Raw genomic sequence first — 23,062 nt, 5'->3', positions numbered from 1 at the left:
ACAGTGCCCAAAGCATATAACCAGCAAAAACATATAAAAACATAGGAGGCAATCTGTCAAAAATGGAAGGGAGACTCACGTCAATGATGCCAGGTCTAACAGTCAGCAATTTTATTGGGACAAGTGGAAAGATACTGGGTGGTAGGAATTTTGTGGATTCCCTCTGATTCTGGAAGAATAAGTCACAGAAAAGATCCGCAAGAGGCACACCACACTGAACTACCCTGAGTGTCTAGTTTTCAGAATTGCCTGGGTTTGGTAGGTTTCTCTAGGTGGTCACCGAACAAGGCTCAAAAACTACAGCTACCCCTTTTGTTGATGTTGCCACATTGTGTCTTGGACCCCGCCCTTTTGCAGGCACTAGTGACACTAGTGTGAATAAAAAGTTATTAATGCAGGAACAGATTCTCTGTATCGTTAGTTATTCAATGATTTTATTAATTCATCCCTGGGGCTGTATACACAATTTCTGCAAATTTAATTTAACCTTTTAGCTGAGTCTATAATCGTTCACTCCTGGAGTAGGTGCCTGGGTTATAAAATGCTGAAAAGCACATTAAACATGCACAAATAAAACACATAAGAAAACATGTATAAGGGGCAATCAACGCACCAAATTGCACATACATAAAACATATATCAAATACCCACCCTTAAATGTGCTAACTAGGAAGTTATTTTCTTCAGTCTTCCAGTTGTTTTAAACAGATATGGCTGTGTTCTTTGCTTTTTACACAGTCCATAACGGAGATAGTCTGTGGATTGTAAACACGTGAGGGGTAGTTTTGCCCTCTATATTCTTGGTGTGTATCAAAAAATGTCTTTGAAAATGTATTGGAAATTATAGAGACTCCTCCATTGGAAGTGTCGACACTGATCCAGCGGGTTACCAGCAACAGGTAATCTAACACCACATACTCACCTGGGCCCATAAATTTCATTCACAACACACTGGTAATATCCGCTGGGGTCATGTTTTTATAATTTCCTAGATTAGTCATTTCTTGTCCCTAACTAATCTTTCACTGATCAAAACGTTACTTCCTCTGGTCAATGGACCATTAGTTGAACTAGTTGATGGTGAAATGACATAAGATTTCAATATACGTACACATTTGGAAATGATCACAGAGTCGGGATGTATTTTAAATTTGATCTCAGATTAATTCATGTGAACCACTTACACAATACAGGACAAACTCCGTCTCTCACGGGAAGGAAGATTCAAATAGTCAATCAAATTTCATTCATCTATACTTTGCAATGAAGCTTCTTGGAAAGGAGAGGATAGAGAGAAAAGTACATAAGCGCATACACAGATATATTTATTATTACCAAGAATGGTGTGAAAACCATCTCTGATGCCTAGGAATTGGTAGGGGTCCTCCAGGAAAGATCTGGCGAGCAAAGACTTCAGGACTGGAATCAGGACAGGACAGGGGACCTCTCTATCACCGACGCTTGCGTCGTACCCCTCTCTGACACTCTCTTCCCTCCTCGAGATTCTTCCTCGAGATTCTTCAAAATTATTTGCTTAAGATAATTGGTTCAGCGATTCGATTCTTCAATTTCACTCGTCACTCCAACAGTATCCCGGTCTGGAAATCAACATTTTCGTCTCCAGTTCTTACTAACTAACAAATGCTACCTCAATTATACCTTTCTGTATGCTAGTACCACCCATTAATGTTTCAAATTTATGAAACGTCTAACTCTGATTGGACGGGCAAGGGGAGGTGATCATCACACCATGCTTATTTCCCATTATTTTCTTTCAGCTCTTTGTTTAAAATCCCACCTCTAAAATTTTATACATCAATCTTTATTCCCACCCATATTCACATTGTAATTGTCACATATTGTAAAAACGTCTGCCAGTTCCCATGCATTTCAGTGAACTGTTGTTCCTGTTCTCATGGATGTATCCATTCACAGCCTTGGCCGATGTTCAAGTTGACATCGCGTCTTCCAGCTTGGATTCAATGCGCATGTGCGGAAGAACAAGAGGGAATAGACTGTGATTCATACCTTTAGGCCCATAATAAGCACTATTAAAAGAGTCAAAAAGACAAATGTTAAAATCAAAAATAAATGGTTTCACGGTATACCACCTATCTCTACTCTAATCCCATTTACGTATTATTCTTCTTCTTGCATTAGCATTAGTAATATAGTCGAGTTTAGTTTCTCAGCAAGCAGGTGGCAAGCATGTGAGTTTTAAGCAGCCATATTGTTAGCTTCTGCGCAAGTGCAAAAAGTTCCCTCCAAGCAAAAGATACGTCATACTACGTAGATGCAGTAGTCGCATGCGCACTACAGAATTTCGGTTAGCGGCCATTTCAAGAATAAACTCGAGTTACTTATTAGTAAGACACATATGCAAGCTTCCCCTACACTAATAAATGTTGTGTGGTGTATATTATTTTCACAATTACAAGGTTAGTACGGGGCTAGAGGTTACATGAGAAGATTGTCTTCAAGCAAAGACTCTTTTTCACAAGTCCTTGGTCCATCAACGCATTTCGGCCTAGAAACTGCAGGCCTCTTCAGGATAGAAGAAAGACGATGTACTGTTAGTCCCAACTGTGGGTGGGGTACCGTGATCCTCTGGGGGAATCTGTATCCTGGGGTCAAATGGGTGACAGGCATATTGTCATAGTTTGGAGGATGCTGGGAGATTGGGAACCAAATCCCCTCTGGCGGCCCCAGTGGATTAAATAAACAAGAGTGGCTGTGCCATGTAGATCAAATCAACATTGGAAGGCCTGTGGGCCGTATAGCATACGGTTTCAGGGTCCCAGTGATGGGCTTTAGTGATTCCTAGTCAGGGAACTCGAGGAACTCATGGCCGGACCATTCGGCGGGGAGCAGCAAAGCAGAATGCCTGTGTACTTCCTCGGTACTAGGCCCACCCACACTGGTGAGGTACCATTGTTATCAGGAGATATGTGAGAACTCTGAGTGGCAGAAAATCTGAGGCTCCCAGCAGATTTCAGTACTTTGGGGGATCCACATAAGCCACCCTGGAGTCCCCCTGGTGTCTAGTTTACAAAAATATCTATTAAATCCAAATCCAGTCAAACATATTTTATTTTTGTAGACCTCATAAGAGATCCACAATATAAAATGACAGTAAGTACAGATAATAAAGTTATTCATAAATTTGACATCTTTAAAACAGTGGTGAAAAAGTTAAAAAAAATTAAACAAATTATAGCATGCAAATTAATCTGGTGGGTCTCCTATTAGCTCGAACATATCATTAGTTCTAAAAATATTGAATTTAATACATATAGGTTTTATAAAATGGCTACGAGCTTCAATCAGGAGTTTATTTGGACAAACGTTTAAAACATGCACCATATCTTGAACATCTCCTCTGCACAGATCACAAGAGCCTGATTTATCAAATGTGCCTCCCCAGGTTTTGGTTAAGGCTTTTAATGGTAGAGTCTTTAATCGCAGCATCAAAATGCAACAACAATATCTAGAATTGGCAGATTTTCCCTAGAGACAATGAACACCCTGGCAGAGAAAGACAAAAAAGACAAATAATCTTGCACAACCATCTCATCCTCTAGTACAAACACATACAGTTGGGTTTAGCATGAGGGTAAGTGAAAAGTTAAAAATGTACATTTTATTAATGAAAGATTTCATAAAAATGAAATTCACTGTTAATTAGTGAAAGTTCAGATTACTGAACCAATTACTTATAGCAATTGAGCTGCAAAGCCACGACAAGACACCAACCCTTTAGAGGCCATTCACACACATTTTATGCGTGACACACACAAAACCATTCACACTGCCAGCTACCGGCCCAGCTTATTACAATACTCACATCAACAAACAATGCCATTCAGGGGCCCATCACTTTCATACACCCACAGGACTGACAAAGCAATCACACTGCACATCAACTGCCTGAGTGTGTGGACTGTAGTTTGGCTGATGTGTTTGTTGTGACCAGCAGAAATTCACTACACACACACCGTCAGCCAAATGCCAGCTCACACACATCACTAACCAGAGGCCAACCATACAGCCAGTGCACACATCACCAGCCAGATGCTAGGTCAGTCACAACAATCACACCGCCTGGAAGCTGGTAGAATGTGTGGACTGGTGTTTCATTGGCAGTTCATGTGTGTGTGCACTGACTTGCTCCTGGGCACAATACACACACTGGCAGCCGAACACGAGTGCACATACACATGTATCACACACACTGCTGGACAACCTACAGTCTACACACACCGCCAGCCAAGCATCAGTCCACTCACACTGCCAGCTAAGCACTAGTCTACATGCACCACCAGACAAGTGCCAGTCCACCCACACTGCCAGCCAAGTGCCAGTCTATGCACAGCACCATCACATTGTTTTTATCAAACAAGAGAACACAAGCCAATTTGAAGGGGATGAAGATGAAAAAAAAACAACTATCACTACAAACCCAACATGTCTAACTAAATACATCAAAACCTGCCAACTGTGAAACTGAACAAAAATTATAAAACGATACAGACCAATCAGTTCACTTTTACTCTCACAGTGGCTCTCAATACTTGAGTTGCGTGTCGTATGATTTAAAACAGGAGGGCACACATATCCCAGGTTTAGAAGGACACTTTGGGCAGTACATACAACTCTCCTTTTGCACACCTCTACGGACAAAGACTCTGCAGCTACTACAGGGAAAGGTTTTTTTGGGTGTGGGAGGAATGTAATCGGGAAAGTTGCAATCTTTCAACCTAGCAACATCCTCCACAACTCCAACTCTAGGAACACTTGCCTGCTCAACTACAACAAGGCTGCCTATTACCGACTGCTGAAACTGAACAAAAGTTATATTTTAAACTGGAGCACAATACTTGAATTAACAAAAGTATTGAAGGTTGCCAAATGCAACAAATGAACAACCAGCTTCTTATACCAAATATATGACTTATGAATAGTACTGTAAGGCTTCAACTTCTGATCTACCCTATCTACACCACCCATGTGCTTACTGTAGTCTGAAATGCACACAGGTTTGGGCATACCAGCAACCTGACCCCAAACAGTCCAGGTGAAGTACTTTCATCATGAATGGTTGTCAGCATGTGGACATATCTCCTGTAATAAACAAACTGTCACTTTATCAAACAGAAAGTAAAACAACTGCCATATAGTAATCTAGAAGAAAAAGTAAATCAATACAAAGCACACAAAGAACTATATTCTCAAAACCGATACCACTCACTTGCTAGACAAATCAAGACTGGGGGGAGATTTACAAAAGAGTCACACAACGCAGCACAGGCCTCCGCGAGGCTGAGCTTCATTGCGCGACAGGGAGGGAGCAGGAGAGCGCCATATCTTCAGAGATATGGCTCTCCCCTCTCCTTTCCCTTGCGCCGGCGATGATTTCAGTGGCCATAGCACTAGGGTGTGTGCATTAGACTAGCAAATGGTTTCCACAGGAAGGGTTCCCCTCGTGTACAAAAAACTATGCCTAGCCATGACAGAAAGCTTTTCCCACTTTATATGCGTGCTGCAAAGTGCAGCACGCATGCAAAGCCGGAACAGCATGGAGAAATGAAAGCATTTCTCCTGTTAGCGCCTCCTTTGAAGGTGCGTTAATTTTTGGAGCAAAACCATGTCTACAAATCTCATTAAATATGGTTTTGTGTCAAAAGCAATTGGTGGTTGCATGGGAACACCTATGTAGTACCCATGTAACACCCCCCCCGGCGCTAAGTAACGCAAAGCAGTGCCTCACTCTGCTTTCCAATACTTTTAGGGTGCTTTCCAGTGCAAAACAAGTTTGGGGGTTTTATAGTAAATTGCTTGAAAACCTCCCCCTGAGGTAGTGCACTTACTCTGCACAGACACAGCAAGCACCAAAGAAGTCCCACTGGAAAGGGGAAAAACACATTGCACATATCACAAAGCAGTATAAAATATGCACAAATCAATATGTTACTTTGAAAAAAAATCACACAAAAAGCTAAAGATTCAAACATTAGTTCAAAATAAATGATATAAACAGGTCAAGGATACATATTAGAGTAAAATATTTCATGTTGCTTACCAAGCACAACTACAGATCTGCCAAAGCTGCACCTGCAAACAGGAATCACCACCAAGACAGAAGACGACTGACTCTACAATAAATTTAAAAAACACTACTAAAAATGATAAAATATCACTCAAAAGACACTGATATTCCCCCGAAAAAGGTGTGACAAAAAAGACACCACCAGACGGAAGCAAACCTTATTCCAGAAGCAGATCCTCGACCAAATCCATAACCTTATACCCAGGTGTTACCACCCACCAGGCCTTAAAAATTGCAGCTCTGCCCTGGGGAGAGGGAATTACAAAAAAAACAAAGGCCCTCAAGGGGACTGGCACTCCTACACACTATCCCTGGGGTCTAGGTGGCTTCTGCCTCCCTCCCAAAAGCAGATTGGCCTAAAAGCAGCCAATCTGCCCTCGAGGGTGGCATAGAAAAAAAATGGATCCCATAGGGAACCAACCATTGCCCAACGCGTCACTCCCCAACATTAAAAAAGCCCTGGTAGTCTAGTGGGCTTCCACCCAATATCCCCCGTCCCCAGAGAGAAGATAGACATAAAAATGGCCAATCTGCTCTCCAGGGGTGGAGGGAGCTAATTATAAAAAATAGTATTGCCCAAGGGGTCGCTCCCCAACAACAATAAAAAGTCCTAGTGGTCTATTGGTCTTCCACCCCTTCTCCCCCAGAGGGCAGATGGGCCTAAAAACAGCAGAATGCCCTCTCAGCGGGGTAGAATTATAAAAAAAAATATTCCCCATGGGAAGAAACCCTTTCCCAAGGGGCCGCTCCCCGCAAATATAAAAAATCATTATCCCCCATAAGGGCAGATCAGCCTAAAAACAGCTGAACCACCCTCTCAGCGGGGTAGGATTATAAAAAAAAATATTCAAAAGAGGAGCAGCCCTTTCCCAAGGGGTCGCTCCCCGCAAATATCCCAAAACATTATCCCTGTGCTTCAACCCACTCTGGGGGGCAGATTAGCTAAAAGAAATGGCCAACATAGCTCCCAAGGGGGCCGAAACATGAAGTGAGCGGCCCTTGCCCAAGGTGCCGCTCCCCAAACGACAACAAAATTCCTGGTGGTCAAGTGGTGGGGATTCCTGCTTTACGATCGCGGCCCCACCAGCGATCTTGAAGCAGGAATCCACTACAGACAGACACAAGGAGAAAGGTACAACTCTTTCCTTTCCTGTGAGTGTTCCGAATTCAAAACTCCCCCACCCCATGGAGAAGGACTTACCTGAAAGCGTCCTCTCTCCTGGATGCGCTGGAAGCAAATGGCTTCAGGCACATATCCGGCACCATCTCATGATGTTTGAATGCCATAAATGCGCAGAACGTCATTGAATAGCCAGGGCATGGTCAGGGGTGGTAGCAGAAGCGCTTCTGCTGCCACCACCAATGGAGGAATGTTCATTTAGCCTGGATCGATCCTTGGCAAATGCACACTGTGGCTGAGGACGGCTCCAAGCCCTCCTCAGCTCGGATGGGGTGAAAGGTTAATGATACTTTTTTTGTGGACTGAAACAAAGTATTCAAAATCATAACATGGTTTCCTTGATGGTGGCACAGTCCATTTCTGATGCACTGAAATGAGGACAGAAGAAGACAGCATACACACCATTTTGTTTTCATGGTGGTAGTCAGCTTCAAATAATTATCAGCACTATAATACAAACAAGATGGTTCACAGTTGTGCAGCTGTAAGTGAACATTAATCTGTAGTACACAAAGTATGAGCTGAACTCAACTGCACCGAATATAATGAGACCAATTTATTACACAAATGCCAGGTGGTACTATGTTTGACGTGAGATCTGGACACAGTCGTGGCTTTGCAGTCCACATCATGTTGCAATTTGGGACTTCTTGTTTCACTTTTCACGTTATAAATCTGGAACTACACACAAAAAGCCAGAACTGGCTGAGGGTGTCATTCAGGACTAGAACATGTAAACACTTTGTAGTTGTCTGTAAATACACCAGGATTCCCATATCTGCTTCTCACACCTATTTGAATGACATTTCAGGCTTAACACTGACTTCTACAGGAGTGGACTCACATGCTGCTCCAGTTTGCAAAGTCCATGCAGTTCCTACAACCATTCTATTGTTGCAGGGTTTCTGTACTCACACAGAACTGTGCACAGAGGAGTGGAACCTCGGCAAATTAGGATGTCCCAAAACTTACCTTAGCAACCAACTCACCCCTTACCGAGCTAGCTACAGTGTCTCATTGGACATATCATACACCCAATGTTTAGACAAACCAGAACATGAACTTACAGTACCTCAGGGTACGTGGGACTCATGAACACTCTTTCGTTATATTATCATTACAAACCAGAACATGGAGTAAAGAAGACACATGTGCATTTGAAATGTTTATTTACTAATGCCGTCTTCTCAGGCGCAGTATCTTTGATAATACAAGTATACTTATTATCAGTAGCAAAATTATCAGCATAGTTACTAAGACATAAAAAGCGAATGGTGACAGCATGTTAACATGCTGTAATGAATAAGAGTTAACAACACTTATATCTCACCCTCCCTAACACATATATTATATTATTATCTAAGAAGGTCTCTTTGGGTTGTTTTAGGGCGGGCCCATACCTTAGTGTCCTAGCATGAAGGAATCACATCAGCATACACCAGCTCTCTCTGCATGTGCACCGCATCAAGTGTGTTAACAATTCTCGTGCAAAGCAATATCAATCCCGCCTCAAGCCCAAGTTGGCAAAGGCTGCACTTGTGTTATGACTATGAAGGCGTGGAGATCAGACCTCATAACAATTCCATATCGTGTTGCTCCTGAAACTTCAGCACTCTCCGTGCAGACATGTTTTATTAAACAAAGCAGATATCAGAGCAATAACATATTATTCTCACATTCACCACGGCAAACTACTAGGTTGAAAGCTAAGTCAACAAATGAGGGTCGTGTGCAGAAGTTGCAAGAAAGGAAGAATGGCGTTTAAATCTCAAACGTACCTATGCTAACTTAACACGATATAGGGATATATAGGAGTTATACAACACCCCCCCATGATCCGAGAACGGACTAAATAAGGTAACAGAAGTGCCATCACATGAGAGCAGAATCCATTTATAAACGAGCATGAATAAAAATTCAATAATAAAAACTAATGCTAAAAAATAGCCCACAAATATAATGTGGCTCAAGCCAATAGGCAAGCAAAAATAAAATGTCTTGACCAAAAGTCAATAAAATCAAGGAAATGCTATCAATCAGCATGCCAATTTGAGGCAGTGTCTATGATAAGACTGTATATGAAAAGTAAGCTGCAACAGCCTCCAGGAGGAAGTTACTGTCCTCATCCGAAAACAGTTCAGCCATCCAATTTAAAAGATGAAAGGAACATACGTGATCTTCCAGCACCGGATCCTCTATAACCATCAGAGGACAGCTCGGTGGGTTTTCAAGAAAACTTCGTTCCAAGAAACTTTGCGCTGCCGACAACACATCCCAGGGACCCATTAGTCCATGTGCCACCGCCAAGGCCATAATCCTTTCGTCAGAACAAACCAACTCGTGAGCAATGATAGGACTCATCAGTTGATCAAAATCGACGTCAGCAGATATTGGTCCGCAGAGACACAAATCAATGGCCCAAAGGAAATCACAGGTCAGGCAGCGAAATACAGGCTGGACACAGGTGAAATAGGAGAACCGAAAAGATAATCCAAAAGCCGTGCTTAGAGTCGCCAACGGCAGTGTGCCATAATAATCAAGCATGCGGTTGCGAAACCGCGTCAGTAGTAGCTGTGCGTGGACTTGCACAGGAAGGGCATCCATATTTAAAAAGGCAGAAAACCACCAATGCGCCAGCCGCTAAAGCAAGTAAAAACGGGAACCCTCCAAATAAGGATGAAAAAATAGAATGGAAGAAAGCAGGGATGACTCCAAAAATCTTCTCAAAGGAAGTCACGAGACCACCGCTAACAACTTTAAAAAAATGTGCTAGGCCCGTTGTGGAGGATGCGTTAAAGATAGAACGGACCATGGCTCCGAAATGCAAGGGCAAATCAGTGTTTAAAAGAGCCTGAACCTCCGTGCGGGTGTTAGCAATGTGAAGCACGAAAGTTTCACGGGCCGAGCTCAAGGCCACCTCTTTCTGGGACAATAGAGCTCTTATTCTAGCCATGCCGCTGAATTCTGCTCCCAAGGTCGGTATCTGTGGCCAAATGGAAGACTCCCTATGTTCACGTGTGGGAGGATAAAGAACATTTCTGCAGCAAATAACTCGCTCACTAACTGTTACTATGAAAGCTATACCTTTAATTAAACCACAACAGTTTTCATTATTGAGCATTAAATAACTACCATTCTCTAACAATTTAAACGTGGGGATGATAGCAGGAACTGGCGTGCCCTGTAAAACGCAAGCCATATTCGGGCGGTCCTTGTTACATGAACCGTGCAACTGTATGTGTCTGCACATCAAAGAATGATCTGGAGTCTCAGTACACTCATCCCCTGTCAGATAAACCTCTTGGTCATCCTTGAAACATCTGTATGTGTATGGGAGTGACCAGACCTCATGAAGAAAACCGCTACCTAAGGGTTCAAAACGACCTATTGGCACATATTTCATACAATTTGAAAACTTATATAAAGCAAAAGGCAGTGTTATTAAACCGTGGATAAGCCACGTAGCCGCAGTGGATTCTGCCACAGAAAAAGGTAAAGATTCCAACCTTTCAATATGTAGCATAGAAAAGGAAGCATCACGCATTGAAAGCAAGCGTTGTTTGTCTGTCAAATTAAACGGTGCAAATAAAGAAGAAACGTTCATGTATCCCCAGGGAACTTTACCCATTTTCAGAGTCTGAAGTGTCCATGCAAACTGCATGATCGAACGTAATTGATTTTGACCATGGTATAATACAGATACTTCATCATGTACAATATCAACAACAGACGACACAATATTATCTAATGTGTAAATTCTAGAGGAAAGCACGTTAATGCTATTGTCAACCACTGCAAGCACTTTCTCAAGATTTGCCTGATCAATAGCCCTAAGGCGTGAAGCAGCCTCAATCTGTGAGAGTTTCCAAATTTCATTGTAAACACCATATAACCACCTTTTCGACCTGCCACTAGCTGGGCCCTTAATGAAATCATTCAAATCCACGTCTGCATTCAGTTTGGAAAGGTGATACTTAACCGCAGGTAAAGTTGAATGTTTCAGCCAAGCTTGACACAACTTGCCAACAGAGTAAGAGGTGACAGTATGACTCAAATCAAAACGGGGATCAGATCTAACAGTCTTAAAACCGTCAGTTATATTTAAAAATCTTTTTTGGCAAGAATCAGCACTACGGTGCCAAAGCAGCCAACCCCTGGGATTCATACTGGAAATGTTAAAGGAGGAATTCAGAAGCAGAGCCTGTATTTCTCTAATGGACAATTTAGTAAAATTACTCCAATTCTCATATTCCTCCAACTCCGGGAAAGACGGGGTGTTCAACCTTTTAGATGTAGCCAATCCAAAGCATGTGGTCTGGGAAATGGTTTCATTTAAAAACCACATATGATTTGGGATGAGACATGCACGGTGCAAAGCCTCAGTGCCTTGTACCTGCCAGGCCCTTGAGCCCCAAACTGATTTAAGGTCTATGGTATCCTTCCATAACTCATACCCTCCAGTAACTAATTGATCCAGGAAGGCCTTTGAATATAACAATTTTGTATTTGTAAGTCGAACCTTGGACAGTTGCTGTTTGTGAAATTTAAAATAAAAGGACTCGGGATTGGACTGATTAAAGTCAGTGAAATAAGTATACTTTTTAAGAAACGTTTCTGAACTCCCTTGTGTTGGTGCTGGGCAATGTTCCCACTGAGTAAAATTAACCGCATCCCTTCGGGAAGATGTCTTGTGTAAGAAGTGATTGCCATAATGTTGGTAACAGAACAATTCACCATAATTAGCAGATTCTAAATATAAATCCTCAGCATCAAAAGCAGCATAATATTTCAAATCAGAAAACAAACTTTCCACAGCATTAACATCCCAATCATCAGAACGAATGTTTTGTTTCACCACATCCCCCATATTAACTCTCAGTACATTAGGGACATTAACGACTTCCGTTGGACCATGTATCTGAAAACGAACTGCATCCCACGCGATTCCATCCAGAACAGGCCACGCTGTGATGTTAACCAAAGTCAAGTCTCTTTTTAATCTGTGTGTAGAATGTGAAGAGGAAAGTGGGGCCAAAGTTCCATTCAAATGAGTAATGCAAGTTCTCTCCTCGACATAGTGTCCATTCATAATCCGAAAAAAATAAAACACAAAACCAATTGACATAAAAAGGTAAACTGAAAAAAGGACCAGCCAAATGTATATCCAAGGAGGTATCAAAAAATGTTTTTTAAACAGGCTAGCATATAATGCAATTTTAGAGGGTTTTTTCGAGGCAAGGGAAGCAGAGTCAAATGAAAATCTGGATTCCGTGGCTAAACGAGCTTGCAGGTCAGGCATGGACAAATCAGTGGGGTATGTATAGTCTGTCTCATCAAGGTTAGTTCCTGGTAAATTATTCAATAATGGAGTGGAAACAGCAGGTAATTCGATGGCCACCTCAGGTTCATTATTAGAAGCAGTGGGCATAATTGAATTTCTCACAATGGAAGGACAGGAAACAGCCGGTGTCATGCTAAGAAGAATCGGCCACTCTGTGTATCTTGACATTGTCAATAGAAATAAACCTGTTTTCCTTACGACCTGGAAGTGGTGGTAAAATGACTGTTCTTGTGCCCTTCACTCCAAGCACTGGGACCGGAGCTCGATAGGAGGGACCAAACTCTTTCTTGTTGTCGATCTTCTCTCGAACCAGTTCTCCAACTTGGGGTAGCCAGCCAACTACCGGGATCTGCAACGCATCATCCGATGTGGAGGGCAAATGTTCCTTTGCAAGAGTGTCTCTTGTCTTTTGTAGATTCTGTAAAACATTGCAATGTTCATCTGCGTCAAAGGAAGTGGCGCGAACCACCGAGTCTAGACCGTCAAGGTCAGGGACGAACATCTTGATGCCAAAGAGCATTTCGTATGGGGTCCGCCCACCCAGAGACCTTCTAGGGAGATTATTAAGAGCACGCTGCACGCCATAGAGGTGAGCCAGCCAGTTTCTGCCAGTGCCTATAACTCGGGCTGTCAAAGATTGCTTTAAATCACGGTTCATTCGTTCAACTACACTATTACCCTCAGGTCTGTAGGGTGACGAAAACTTGACTTGGACCCCCATCGAAGTCATGGCATCCTTATACGCCTTAGAGGCGAAAGCCGGACCCTGATCCGAATGGAAGGTACCACAGGCAAAAATCCCTATAAAGATACGCAAATCTCTGATGACAGTCCGGGAATCAGCGCTGCGATGTGGCCATAACCACACAAAGCGTGTGCATGAGTCAACTGCTACTAAGATGTATTTATACGCAGTATCAGATGAAAATGGACCGCAGTGATCTAAATAAACACAGCCTAGTGGTTTATTAGAAATGTACAACTGAGTCTGAGGCGGACGCGTAGCAGTTGAAGGTTTAATCTGCTGGCATATGTCACAAAGAAGGACATAATCACGCGTCTGTTTGTACAGTCCCCGCCACCAGAAACGTTGTTGTAGTTGCGTTACAGTGGCTGAGACGCCCGCATGCGCAGACGCCACACCTTCATGAGCCGCTGTAATCAAGTCTGTTCTGCGATCCGAGTTGGGAATCAGCCGTTCCCCAACATCAGGAATTGTCACAAAAGGAACCTTTTCGGGACTTAAGTGGTATTTATACTTCGAAGGGAATCCCGAAGGATGTTTACTTCCCTTCTCAGAGGCAGCAATCGCTGCCAAGATGTCGCTATCAATCTTGGTTTTAGACCTAGTAACTGCTGCAACTAAGTATGTAGATACTGCTGATTTCGCTGCTTCATCAGCAAGCGAGTTGCCAAAAGCGTGAACTCCCACGCGCTGATGACCGAGAGTATGAATCACATAAACGAGTGGCAACATAGCCTTAAGCTCTGCCACTCGAACCCAGATCATTTTATGTTTTATTGTGCTACCCGTGGAATCATGAAAATCATTTTGAATCCAAAAGAACAAGTTTTCATTGTAAGACTGGACACAGTAATAAGAATCACTTACAATTAGAGTAGTAACACTTGGATCTGCGTACTCCAAAGCTAGTAAGAGAGCACGAAGCTCTGCCAATTGTGCGGTGCAATCGCCCAGGGGCAACGTGTGTATCTCCCTGGAAATGAACTCATCATTCAACATAGCACCGACCACAATGGCGCATGCGGAAACGTAGGCATGTTTAGAGCCATGCGCAACCTGCGCCGACCCATCAGTGTAAATGATGCAATGGAAGTCCTCCAAAGGCCGCATCGCCAGAGGAGCAGGGTGAACGAATTCATACTGCAAGAACTCCTGCGACCGTAAGGAAGCGTCAAAAATAAACATGACATCCGAGGATGACAATGACGCAGCCCACTGAATCCACCGAGGGTGCAAAGCTTTCGAATTTGGTACACTGGCTTTCGTGACTGCCTCCAAATGAGGACAGGGTGTTACCACTAGCATGCGTTTCCCCTGTGACTGAGCTCGTTCCTTTAGAATAGCCATCTGTACAGCAGTTAAAACCTTTTCTATGGTGGGAAATCGCATCTCAGCCGAGGTGTACAAGTGTGACTTGTAAGCAATAGGTACTGTGTCACCTTCATTAAAAGTGAGGTAAGTGAAACCCACCGTCCCAGGAATTATTCTTATTACCAGGTTGGTGTGGTTATCACGAGTCAGTAAATATTTAGAAGCGAGCAGATCAGCCTGCAAGGATTGCAAAATGGCTGAATGCTCAGGCAGCCAGCATGATTTTGAGAAAGTTGGTTGGATCAAAGCATACAAAGGCTTGATACGCTGGGCATATTCCGGAATGTAAGTTCTGCCGAAATTCAAAAAGCCCAGTAAAGACTGTAATTTTTTCAGTGTTGTTGGAGCGCGTAATTGTGCGCACTTCTCCAAGAAGTGAGGAGCCAAACCTCTACCTTCATTGTTGAGCTCATAGCCCAAAAACAACACTGTGTGTTCAGCAATGTGCGATTTTGCAAAGTTGAATTTGTAACCCATGTCTGCGAAGTTGCAAACAAGAGAATTTACACGACACAGATGCTCCCAAATATCGTCGTCTGTGAGATATATGTCATCCACATACGAAAAAGCATCAGGGTCGAGTGCCTCTAGAATAGAGACAATTCGAGCGGTAAATACACCAGGACTATTCTTGTAGCCCATTGGAAGACGCCGGAATTGCTTTTGGACTCCAGCGCTTGTAAAACTGGTCCATTGGGAGCTAAAGCTGTCCAATCTGTGGGCATAAAAACCATTGGATATGTCAAGCGTTGTCTTGAAACGCTTACGCACGAGACTATCCACTAGGGCAGAGCCGTGGGTATTCTGTACTGCACAGTTACGGCAATGCGAGTTCAAATGCCGGTAATCCAAAACCAAACGATATGATCCGTCAGGTTTATTCACAGTAAAAAGGGGATTATTCATCGGTGACACACACGTTTCAATAACTCCCTGATATTCCAATTGTTCAAGGATTTCCGCGACGGAAGATTTTGCTTCACGCCGAATGGGATATTGAGGTTGAGGCTGCGGCTGAGACCGCAACGGAATTTCGTGGCAAGGCGACAATTTATCCCAACCACATTGGTTACGGTACAGAGCCGGCGCGAGAGCCCGAGCCCACTCTTCTGCAAAATGCTGCGCATGCTCTTTCGAGACAGTGTTCGCGAAACTGGGTAGGATTACCTCCTCCCCTCACGGCGCCGCGAGCACAAAAGGTGGGGGCCAGTCAGCCTCCGAAAGTAAAATATCATATGTAGAAGACAGATTCTCCCAAAATACGCCTTTAACGGTACGCTGTATGTCACCTTCAATTAACAGGACAATTTCATATAGTCTTTCAGGGGGAGCAAGTCTCGTATCCGCTGTTTCTATCACAACGTAGACATCAGTCGCTGTCACCCTCAGTAGTGGACGCAGCGCCTCTCTGACTATTGTTATCTCCGCCGCGCTGTCCAGCAAGGTCAGAGCCCACGTCAGATTCCGAAGCCGCGTTCTCACTATCTGTGGCATATCGATGCGCTGTTAAGGCTGCGACTTTCTTTTTCGCAAACTGCGGACGCCTAGGCGTAGAATCCTCCTGCTTCACTGCGCCGTCCGTCTGGCGGGACTGATCACGTCCTTGTTGGCCACCACGTCCACGTCCACCCCCTCCTCCTCCACCGGTTTTCGGGGCCGATGTGTCCTGAAAGGAACGAGGAGAGCGTTGATCAGAACCCTGAAAACGATCAGGTGATTTAATCATCGCGCGGTCGCGCAAATCATAAACTTTTTCGGGTGGCGCAGGAGCTTGTATTGCAGGAAAAGAACCCTGAGTCTGCATTGTCTGCTTCCCCTGTGTCTGTTTTTTAGGCCAATTTTGTTTCTTGGACTTTGGCTGGGCATCTGTCACTGCAGATTGCCCCTGTGGTTGTTTTTTCTCCTTCACTGGAAAATATTTCAGACCTCTACTCGTGCGGCCAATCGTTTTATAAGCGGCCACCACAATCTTTGCTAACTGGCGGGGTTTGTCGGCATCGGGCAGAGCAGCCAAAGCATTCGACACCTGAAAGTTAACTGCATCTCCTTTAACATTGGAGAGAATGAGATCACTTACAATCTCAAAAGAACCACACAGGCGCATACCCAATTCAACCGCTGCCTCTGGACCGTGATCATTCTGAACACGTCGAACGATTTCAGGCAGGGCAGTCATAGACGGGGTGCCGAAGCACCTTGTATAAACTGCCGCAAATGTTTTTCCCCAGCTGTCACAGTCAGCAAGTTCAGGAGTAATATCCTTCGGGAGAGTAATCGTCAACATTCTATGTTTATCAGCAGGAGTGGAATTCGGAAAAAACGCTTCCAGTTGATCAAACTTCTCTGCTAGCCAGAATGGGAAGTCATCGTTGTCAACAGGACGCGCACCAAAAACCGAATTTACCATAACAGGATTGAGACGCATTCCGCCTCGTTCCATGGGAGCGGCCGCACCCCCCTGGGGACCACCAGGAAGATGTCGACCGATGTATTGCACTAAAGCACGAATCACGGAAATGGAAACTACATGCAGCCTGCGAATTTCTGCCAGGGTACAAGCCCCGTGATTCGGGTGCGGGGTAAAGCCACCCAGCGCAGGCCAATTCGTACCTGGAATTGAGAGTGGACCTAACCTCGCACGGGACAAAGAGTGGGGGAGGGCGCCATCAAACCAAACTCGATGCTGCCAATGATCAATAGGTATTTCCAATGCCCTGTATGGCGTATATTCAGCCGGGACATCCGAGGCGGTGTAGGAGTGGTACAAACCAGAATTAGCGTCCACAGCCGGAAACGTAACCCAAGAGTAAAACAACTCGTAAGGAAACGCCGGATCTGCACTTACCACGAAAATCACAGCCATCCCATCTACTGGGACTTGGTACGTCTGAAGATGATTGCGTACCGCTACGCGACTATGCTGCGCAATAGCCACCGCTGCCGCCATTACAGAATTGGAAACAAGAAAACACAAAGAATACTTTGTAGCACAACTGGGTAGTAATACAAAGAAACCGTTTAGGTAAGAATCAAGCTTGAATAAAGACCTATTTCAAAAAATAGGTAGGTTTCACCGACACCCCGTTTTCCGGAAACGGACGTGAAGGGGTTAAGGCATGAACGATAAACTACTCGAGTGTCATGATATAAGACCACCGAAACCGTTGGGCGCCATGTTGCAGGGTTTCTGTACTCACACAGAACTGTGCACAGAGGAGTGGAACCTCGGCAAATTAGGATGTCCCAAAACTTACCTTAGCAACCAACTCACCCCTTACCGAGCTAGCTACAGTGTCTCATTGGACATATCATACACCCAATGTTTAGACAAACCAGAACATGAACTTACAGTACCTCAGGGTACGTGGGACTCATGAACACTCTTTCGTTATATTATCATTACAAACCAGAACATGGAGTAAAGAAGACACATGTGCATTTGAAATGTTTATTTACTAATGCCGTCTTCTCAGGCGCAGTATCTTTGATAATACAAGTATACTTATTATCAGTAGCAAAATTATCAGCATAGTTACTAAGACATAAAAAGCGAATGGTGACAGCATGTTAACATGCTGTAATGAATAAGAGTTAACAACACTTATATCTCACCCTCCCTAACACATATATTATATTATTATCTAAGAAGGTCTCTTTGGGTTGTTTTAGGGCGGGCCCATACCTTAGTGTCCTAGCATGAAGGAATCACATCAGCATACACCAGCTCTCTCTGCATGTGCACCGCATCAAGTGTGTTAACAATTCTCGTGCAAAGCAATATCAATCCCGCCTCAAGCCCAAGTTGGCAAAGGCTGCACTTGTGTTATGACTATGAAGGCGTGGAGATCAGACCTCATAACAATTCCATATCGTGTTGCTCCTGAAACTTCAGCACTCTCCGTGCAGACATGTTTTATTAAACAAAGCAGATATCAGAGCAATAACATATTATTCTCACATTCACCACGGCAAACTACTAGGTTGAAAGCTAAGTCAACAAATGAGGGTCGTGTGCAGAAGTTGCAAGAAAGGAAGAATGGCGTTTAAATCTCAAACGTACCTATGCTAACTTAACACGATATAGGGATATATAGGAGTTATACAACACTATGATATCATCATCATTTAGTATTTATTGGTTCCACCTGGCTACCGGCATTCAGACACTTTAAACGCATGTACCACTCACACCGTCCACAACAAACCATAATTTCTGCTCATGAACAGATTTAGGCCTTAGTAAATTGTGTGAAGAGACCACAATGTGTTTAGGGAAATTTATCCCAAAACAATAGAGGAAGTGTAGAGGTATTGACAGAATCACCCTCCAATCCGATATGCATAAACAAAGAGATTCTATCAATGTGTGGTGGTTTAAATTTTTTATATTTATATTTTGGTGGGTGAAAAAAAGGTGTAATAATAAACTCTCTCTTCGGGTGGTAAAGATGAGAGCACAATGTGCTTGTTAAAATACCCCTCACACACTAAAAAAATCCTTTAGTGTCATGCTTCATCATTGGGGTCTTCCCGTCCCTCTACGGGGCGGGGCGTGCTACGACCTGACGAACTACGCGGGAGCACTTTTAAGGTGACAAGGCTATGTGACTGTGCAAGGTGAGTGGTGTCAGTGAAGTGTAGGGACCTAATAATGTGTGGGAATTAAAAAGCTAAAAATCCTCTGGCTAGTGGAAAAAAACGATTTATTCACTTCCCTAGCTGGGGACGTTAAGAAGGGGGTTTTGAGGTAGAGCAATTAGCTAACTACCTGGTCTACATGTTTCGTAAGCAGTCCCCTACTGCTTACTCATCAGGACCTTCTAATGGCCCCTACTAGAAAATGCTCGGTTTCTAAGTATGATAAGCCTACAGTCCTAAAAACTAGCAGTAAAAATCCACTGTCAGTTTTAGCTTCAGGGCATGAGCTGGCCCAAGGGAAGCAAGATAAAATATATCAAAAAAGTTGACCTAAATGTGGTCTCTGTAAAGAAAAAGGGAAAAAAGGGGAAGAGAGAAAAGCACAAATTTATACAATTGTATCTATAATTTGTCTTTGAGCACCAATTAATATTAGTGCCACTAGTCCCACTTGTCATTCGTATTAGCCCAACTGATAAAGAAATTTATCACCATATCTTGAAATTTGAATTGTTCCATGTCTTGGTACCACACAATGTGCAAATTGGGATACAGCATCCATGTTGTGAGAAGAGTGGTATACTGTATGACATGTTGTTGGCTGCCCACCCAGGGCAATACAACTCTGAGCTGTTTGTATGCTGCATCGGGTTTTGACCCTTCCCACTCAATACCTACTCATGGGTTCCCAGATGCAGGGAAATCTATGATTTTTAGATCCACCGGTAACTTCCCTTGAAGGTGGCAACATTGCTTGGCAATCCGGAGTTTACCTCTTTTTAGGTGCTTCTAGTGCAAATTAATCTGAAATCCTCTCACAGGACTAATGTAGGTGAGAGAAAACTGCTTCTTCCTCTCCTCTAATATTGGCATCTTGGATACTCTCAAACCAGCCGGGAACTAGTATATTTCTGCATGAAATCAAGCACTTCCATATTCCGCTGGAGCATGCCAATCCTTGATACATTCTCTTCAACATAGGACGTCACTTGGAACATCCAGGCAGCATAATGTATCTTAGCTGCCTTCACACTGAATCTTCCTCCCATCCCTTTCAAGGTCTTTCTCTGTGCCACCCCTTCTCCTTCGGGTGGCCACACACACAGCTGAAGGACTGCCAGGCACAGATGTTCTCAAGTGATCTGCCTGCATGTGATTATGTTGTGTAGGAAGGGATGAACTGGCCACAACAACTGGGTGCACTTGTGCTAGTTTGCAACAGTTCTCCCACAGGCTGCCCAGCTTCACTTCACTCTTTGACAAGGGTGGTGGTTCTCATATCTCCAATGCAAACTAGACTCTTCAGACAAAATCCCATGCAACATCAAAAATGCATTGCATATGTATCAGAGTGGCGCAGAATCATGGATCAGTGGGAGAGTCTGTTCCTAAGTCTCTTAAAGGCACACCTAGTGTCAGGGAACTGATCGTGCTCTCTGCTGGTGGCTTTGAAGAGCACCCCAAGCATGGTGTGCTTAGGTCCTACCTACCTTGTCTCGGTCATCAGGGCTTGCAGCCCTATTAGTGGCCTGCCGCAGCATGTTTTCCATTTACTGCCTGTAAAATTACAGATACGTCTTAGGGCCTGGGTTCCTCCGAATCCTGTCTGCCTAGTGTGTCTTCTGTCTCATGAAGAAAAACAGGAATCAAGATGGCCCCGGAGATCTGCCTGCTAGTTGCTCACACATGGACTTGTGTCCATGAGTGTCCAATCCAACCCATTCCATAATGAAGGTCTGCCCCAAGGACAATCATATTCCTCATGCCTTCAGCAACACAACAAGGACCTACAGAGCTGCCTTCTACCAACTGGCATTCTTTTGCCCCTGGACTCTTCCAGAGCATTCATGCATGCATCCTACATGAAGTCTCCTGCTTGACCATCTCCCTTAGAATACAGTCAAGCATTCCAGAATCAGCTAATGCACTCCTGCATCAAATTCACCACACATTCTTCCAGCTTCGCATAAGGAAAGCGGTCATACACTTACTTCATCTGCTATTAAGATTTGTTTTAAAATTCAAAGAACATACCCAGATCTATTAACCAAACCAAAACAGAACACTGTTCTTGCATTAAATAGGAGCCAGCTCTAATAGCACCAAACATGTACATCAGTTCATTAATAACATTTTACCTTTTAAAAACGTTAGCTGCTAAGTGGGGTACATAACTTACTCTTTTACTGAATTAAAGAAATGTTGCCTGATTACAAGTGGACCTTGATATTGCAATTCCTGGGCAAATAAATGTTTGTGCAGAGATCGCAATTATAACTGCTGCCATGTTTAAGCAACCTGCATTGACCTGGTGCGATAAAATTCGCACCCTTCATTAAATGTCATCAGGTCAAATCTGCTGGACATTAACAAGGGGAAAGGGTAGGTACTTGCCTAGAATGCAGATGTGGGTGGGTAATAAATTCCACTCCGCCGGCAGAGTTCACGGAGTTTTGGCCAGTCCGTGATACGATTGTAATGTGGAGTTCGAGTCAGACTCCACCAACTGCCACTTGGTGGAGTTTTTTCTTGCGTGTGGCTCTCCAATGATGAGTTGGCAGGAGCAAGTGAGAATTTGCATCCACTAGCTCAATTTTCAGGCGCTAGGAGGGTACCAGGTACAATTTTCTCATTACGTGCTCTCGCACCCGTGCGCAGTGAGAAAGCTGCTGCTTGAGTAGAAAATCTATTTGAGCAGCAACAAATAAGCAGCACCCTCTGGCATACCACATGTTGGTGTTTGCGCAGACTTTGCAGTGCACAACAAGCTCTTGCCGCTAAAAATCAGCATGAGCATCACGCGATACGATTTCCACCAGCTCGCGGAACTCCGCAGAATCTCGCCGAATTTTCATGTAACTATGCGGAATTTGCAGCGTGACACTCCGCGCACTCCAAATTTAGTCTCCTAAAAATAGGATTATGCAATAAATCTCGCACCGTAGAAGGCCTACTTGAAGTCAGCCCTTTGGAATCTTCTGCTTTTATCAGAAAGAGAGCTTGCCTGATGACAATTTGTAGTAGAGTTTGGAAATTTTGATTATAGAGGGCATGGGATTTTTTTTTATTTGTGTTGTTTTTTATCTTTCAGAGGGATTTCTAATCGTCCACGTCCAGAAACAACAGTGCATCCTTGGAAGTAAGGTGGTAGTGAGTGTGGGCATATGCAACGTGACCAGCCAGAACCAGCAGTGGATGTGGACGGAGGATGAGAAACTGCTCCACGTGAGGTCAGCCCAGTGCTTGGGTATCTCCAACTCCTCTGCCAAGCACTCACGCCCTGCCATCTTCACCAACTGCTCCCAAGCACCCAGATGGGCCTGCCATGATAGCGATGGTCTACTGGAGGTGGCTGGCAGCTCTCTGTTTCTCAAGAAACAGGGCCCCAGAGTGGTGGTAAAGATGGACAAGAAGTACCCCAACAGGTGGAAGAAGGTTGAAGTGAATGAGAAGGGAGAACCAGCGTATCAAAGTTTGTGCCCAAAAAAAGGTGAGCCAGTCCTGCTGTAAACCTAATTGATATCTTTTTTGTATTTATGAAATCACAACCCTTACAAAATTGAGTTTTCAAAGTACACATACAATATTAGGTAAATCAGTCATAAGATTAATGCTTTATAAATCACTCATCTTGCTGGGGTTGACCATAGCTGGTGCTTCATGTGCAGGACCATATATGGT

General features: G+C 43.8%; 1 protein-coding gene across 1 annotated transcript in view; it reads left to right on the top strand.

Annotated features, from left to right (window-relative positions):
• The window catches only part of PTPRB (protein tyrosine phosphatase receptor type B), a 500,144-nt gene that overhangs the window by 9,420 nt on the left and 467,662 nt on the right, over positions 1-23,062 (top strand). The window contains exon 2 of the mRNA XM_078673917.1: positions 22,473-22,871. Within this exon, the coding sequence (XP_078530043.1) occupies positions 22,473-22,871 (399 nt within the window). The remainder of the gene's footprint in view (positions 1-22,472; positions 22,872-23,062) is intronic.

The sequence above is a fragment of the Lissotriton helveticus genome, chromosome 1_1, assembly GCF_964261635.1.
Source record: "Lissotriton helveticus chromosome 1_1, aLisHel1.1, whole genome shotgun sequence".
In the NCBI taxonomy this organism is placed as follows: domain Eukaryota; kingdom Metazoa; phylum Chordata; class Amphibia; order Caudata; family Salamandridae; genus Lissotriton; species Lissotriton helveticus.
This window is presented reverse-complemented; position numbering and strand designations above follow the sequence as displayed.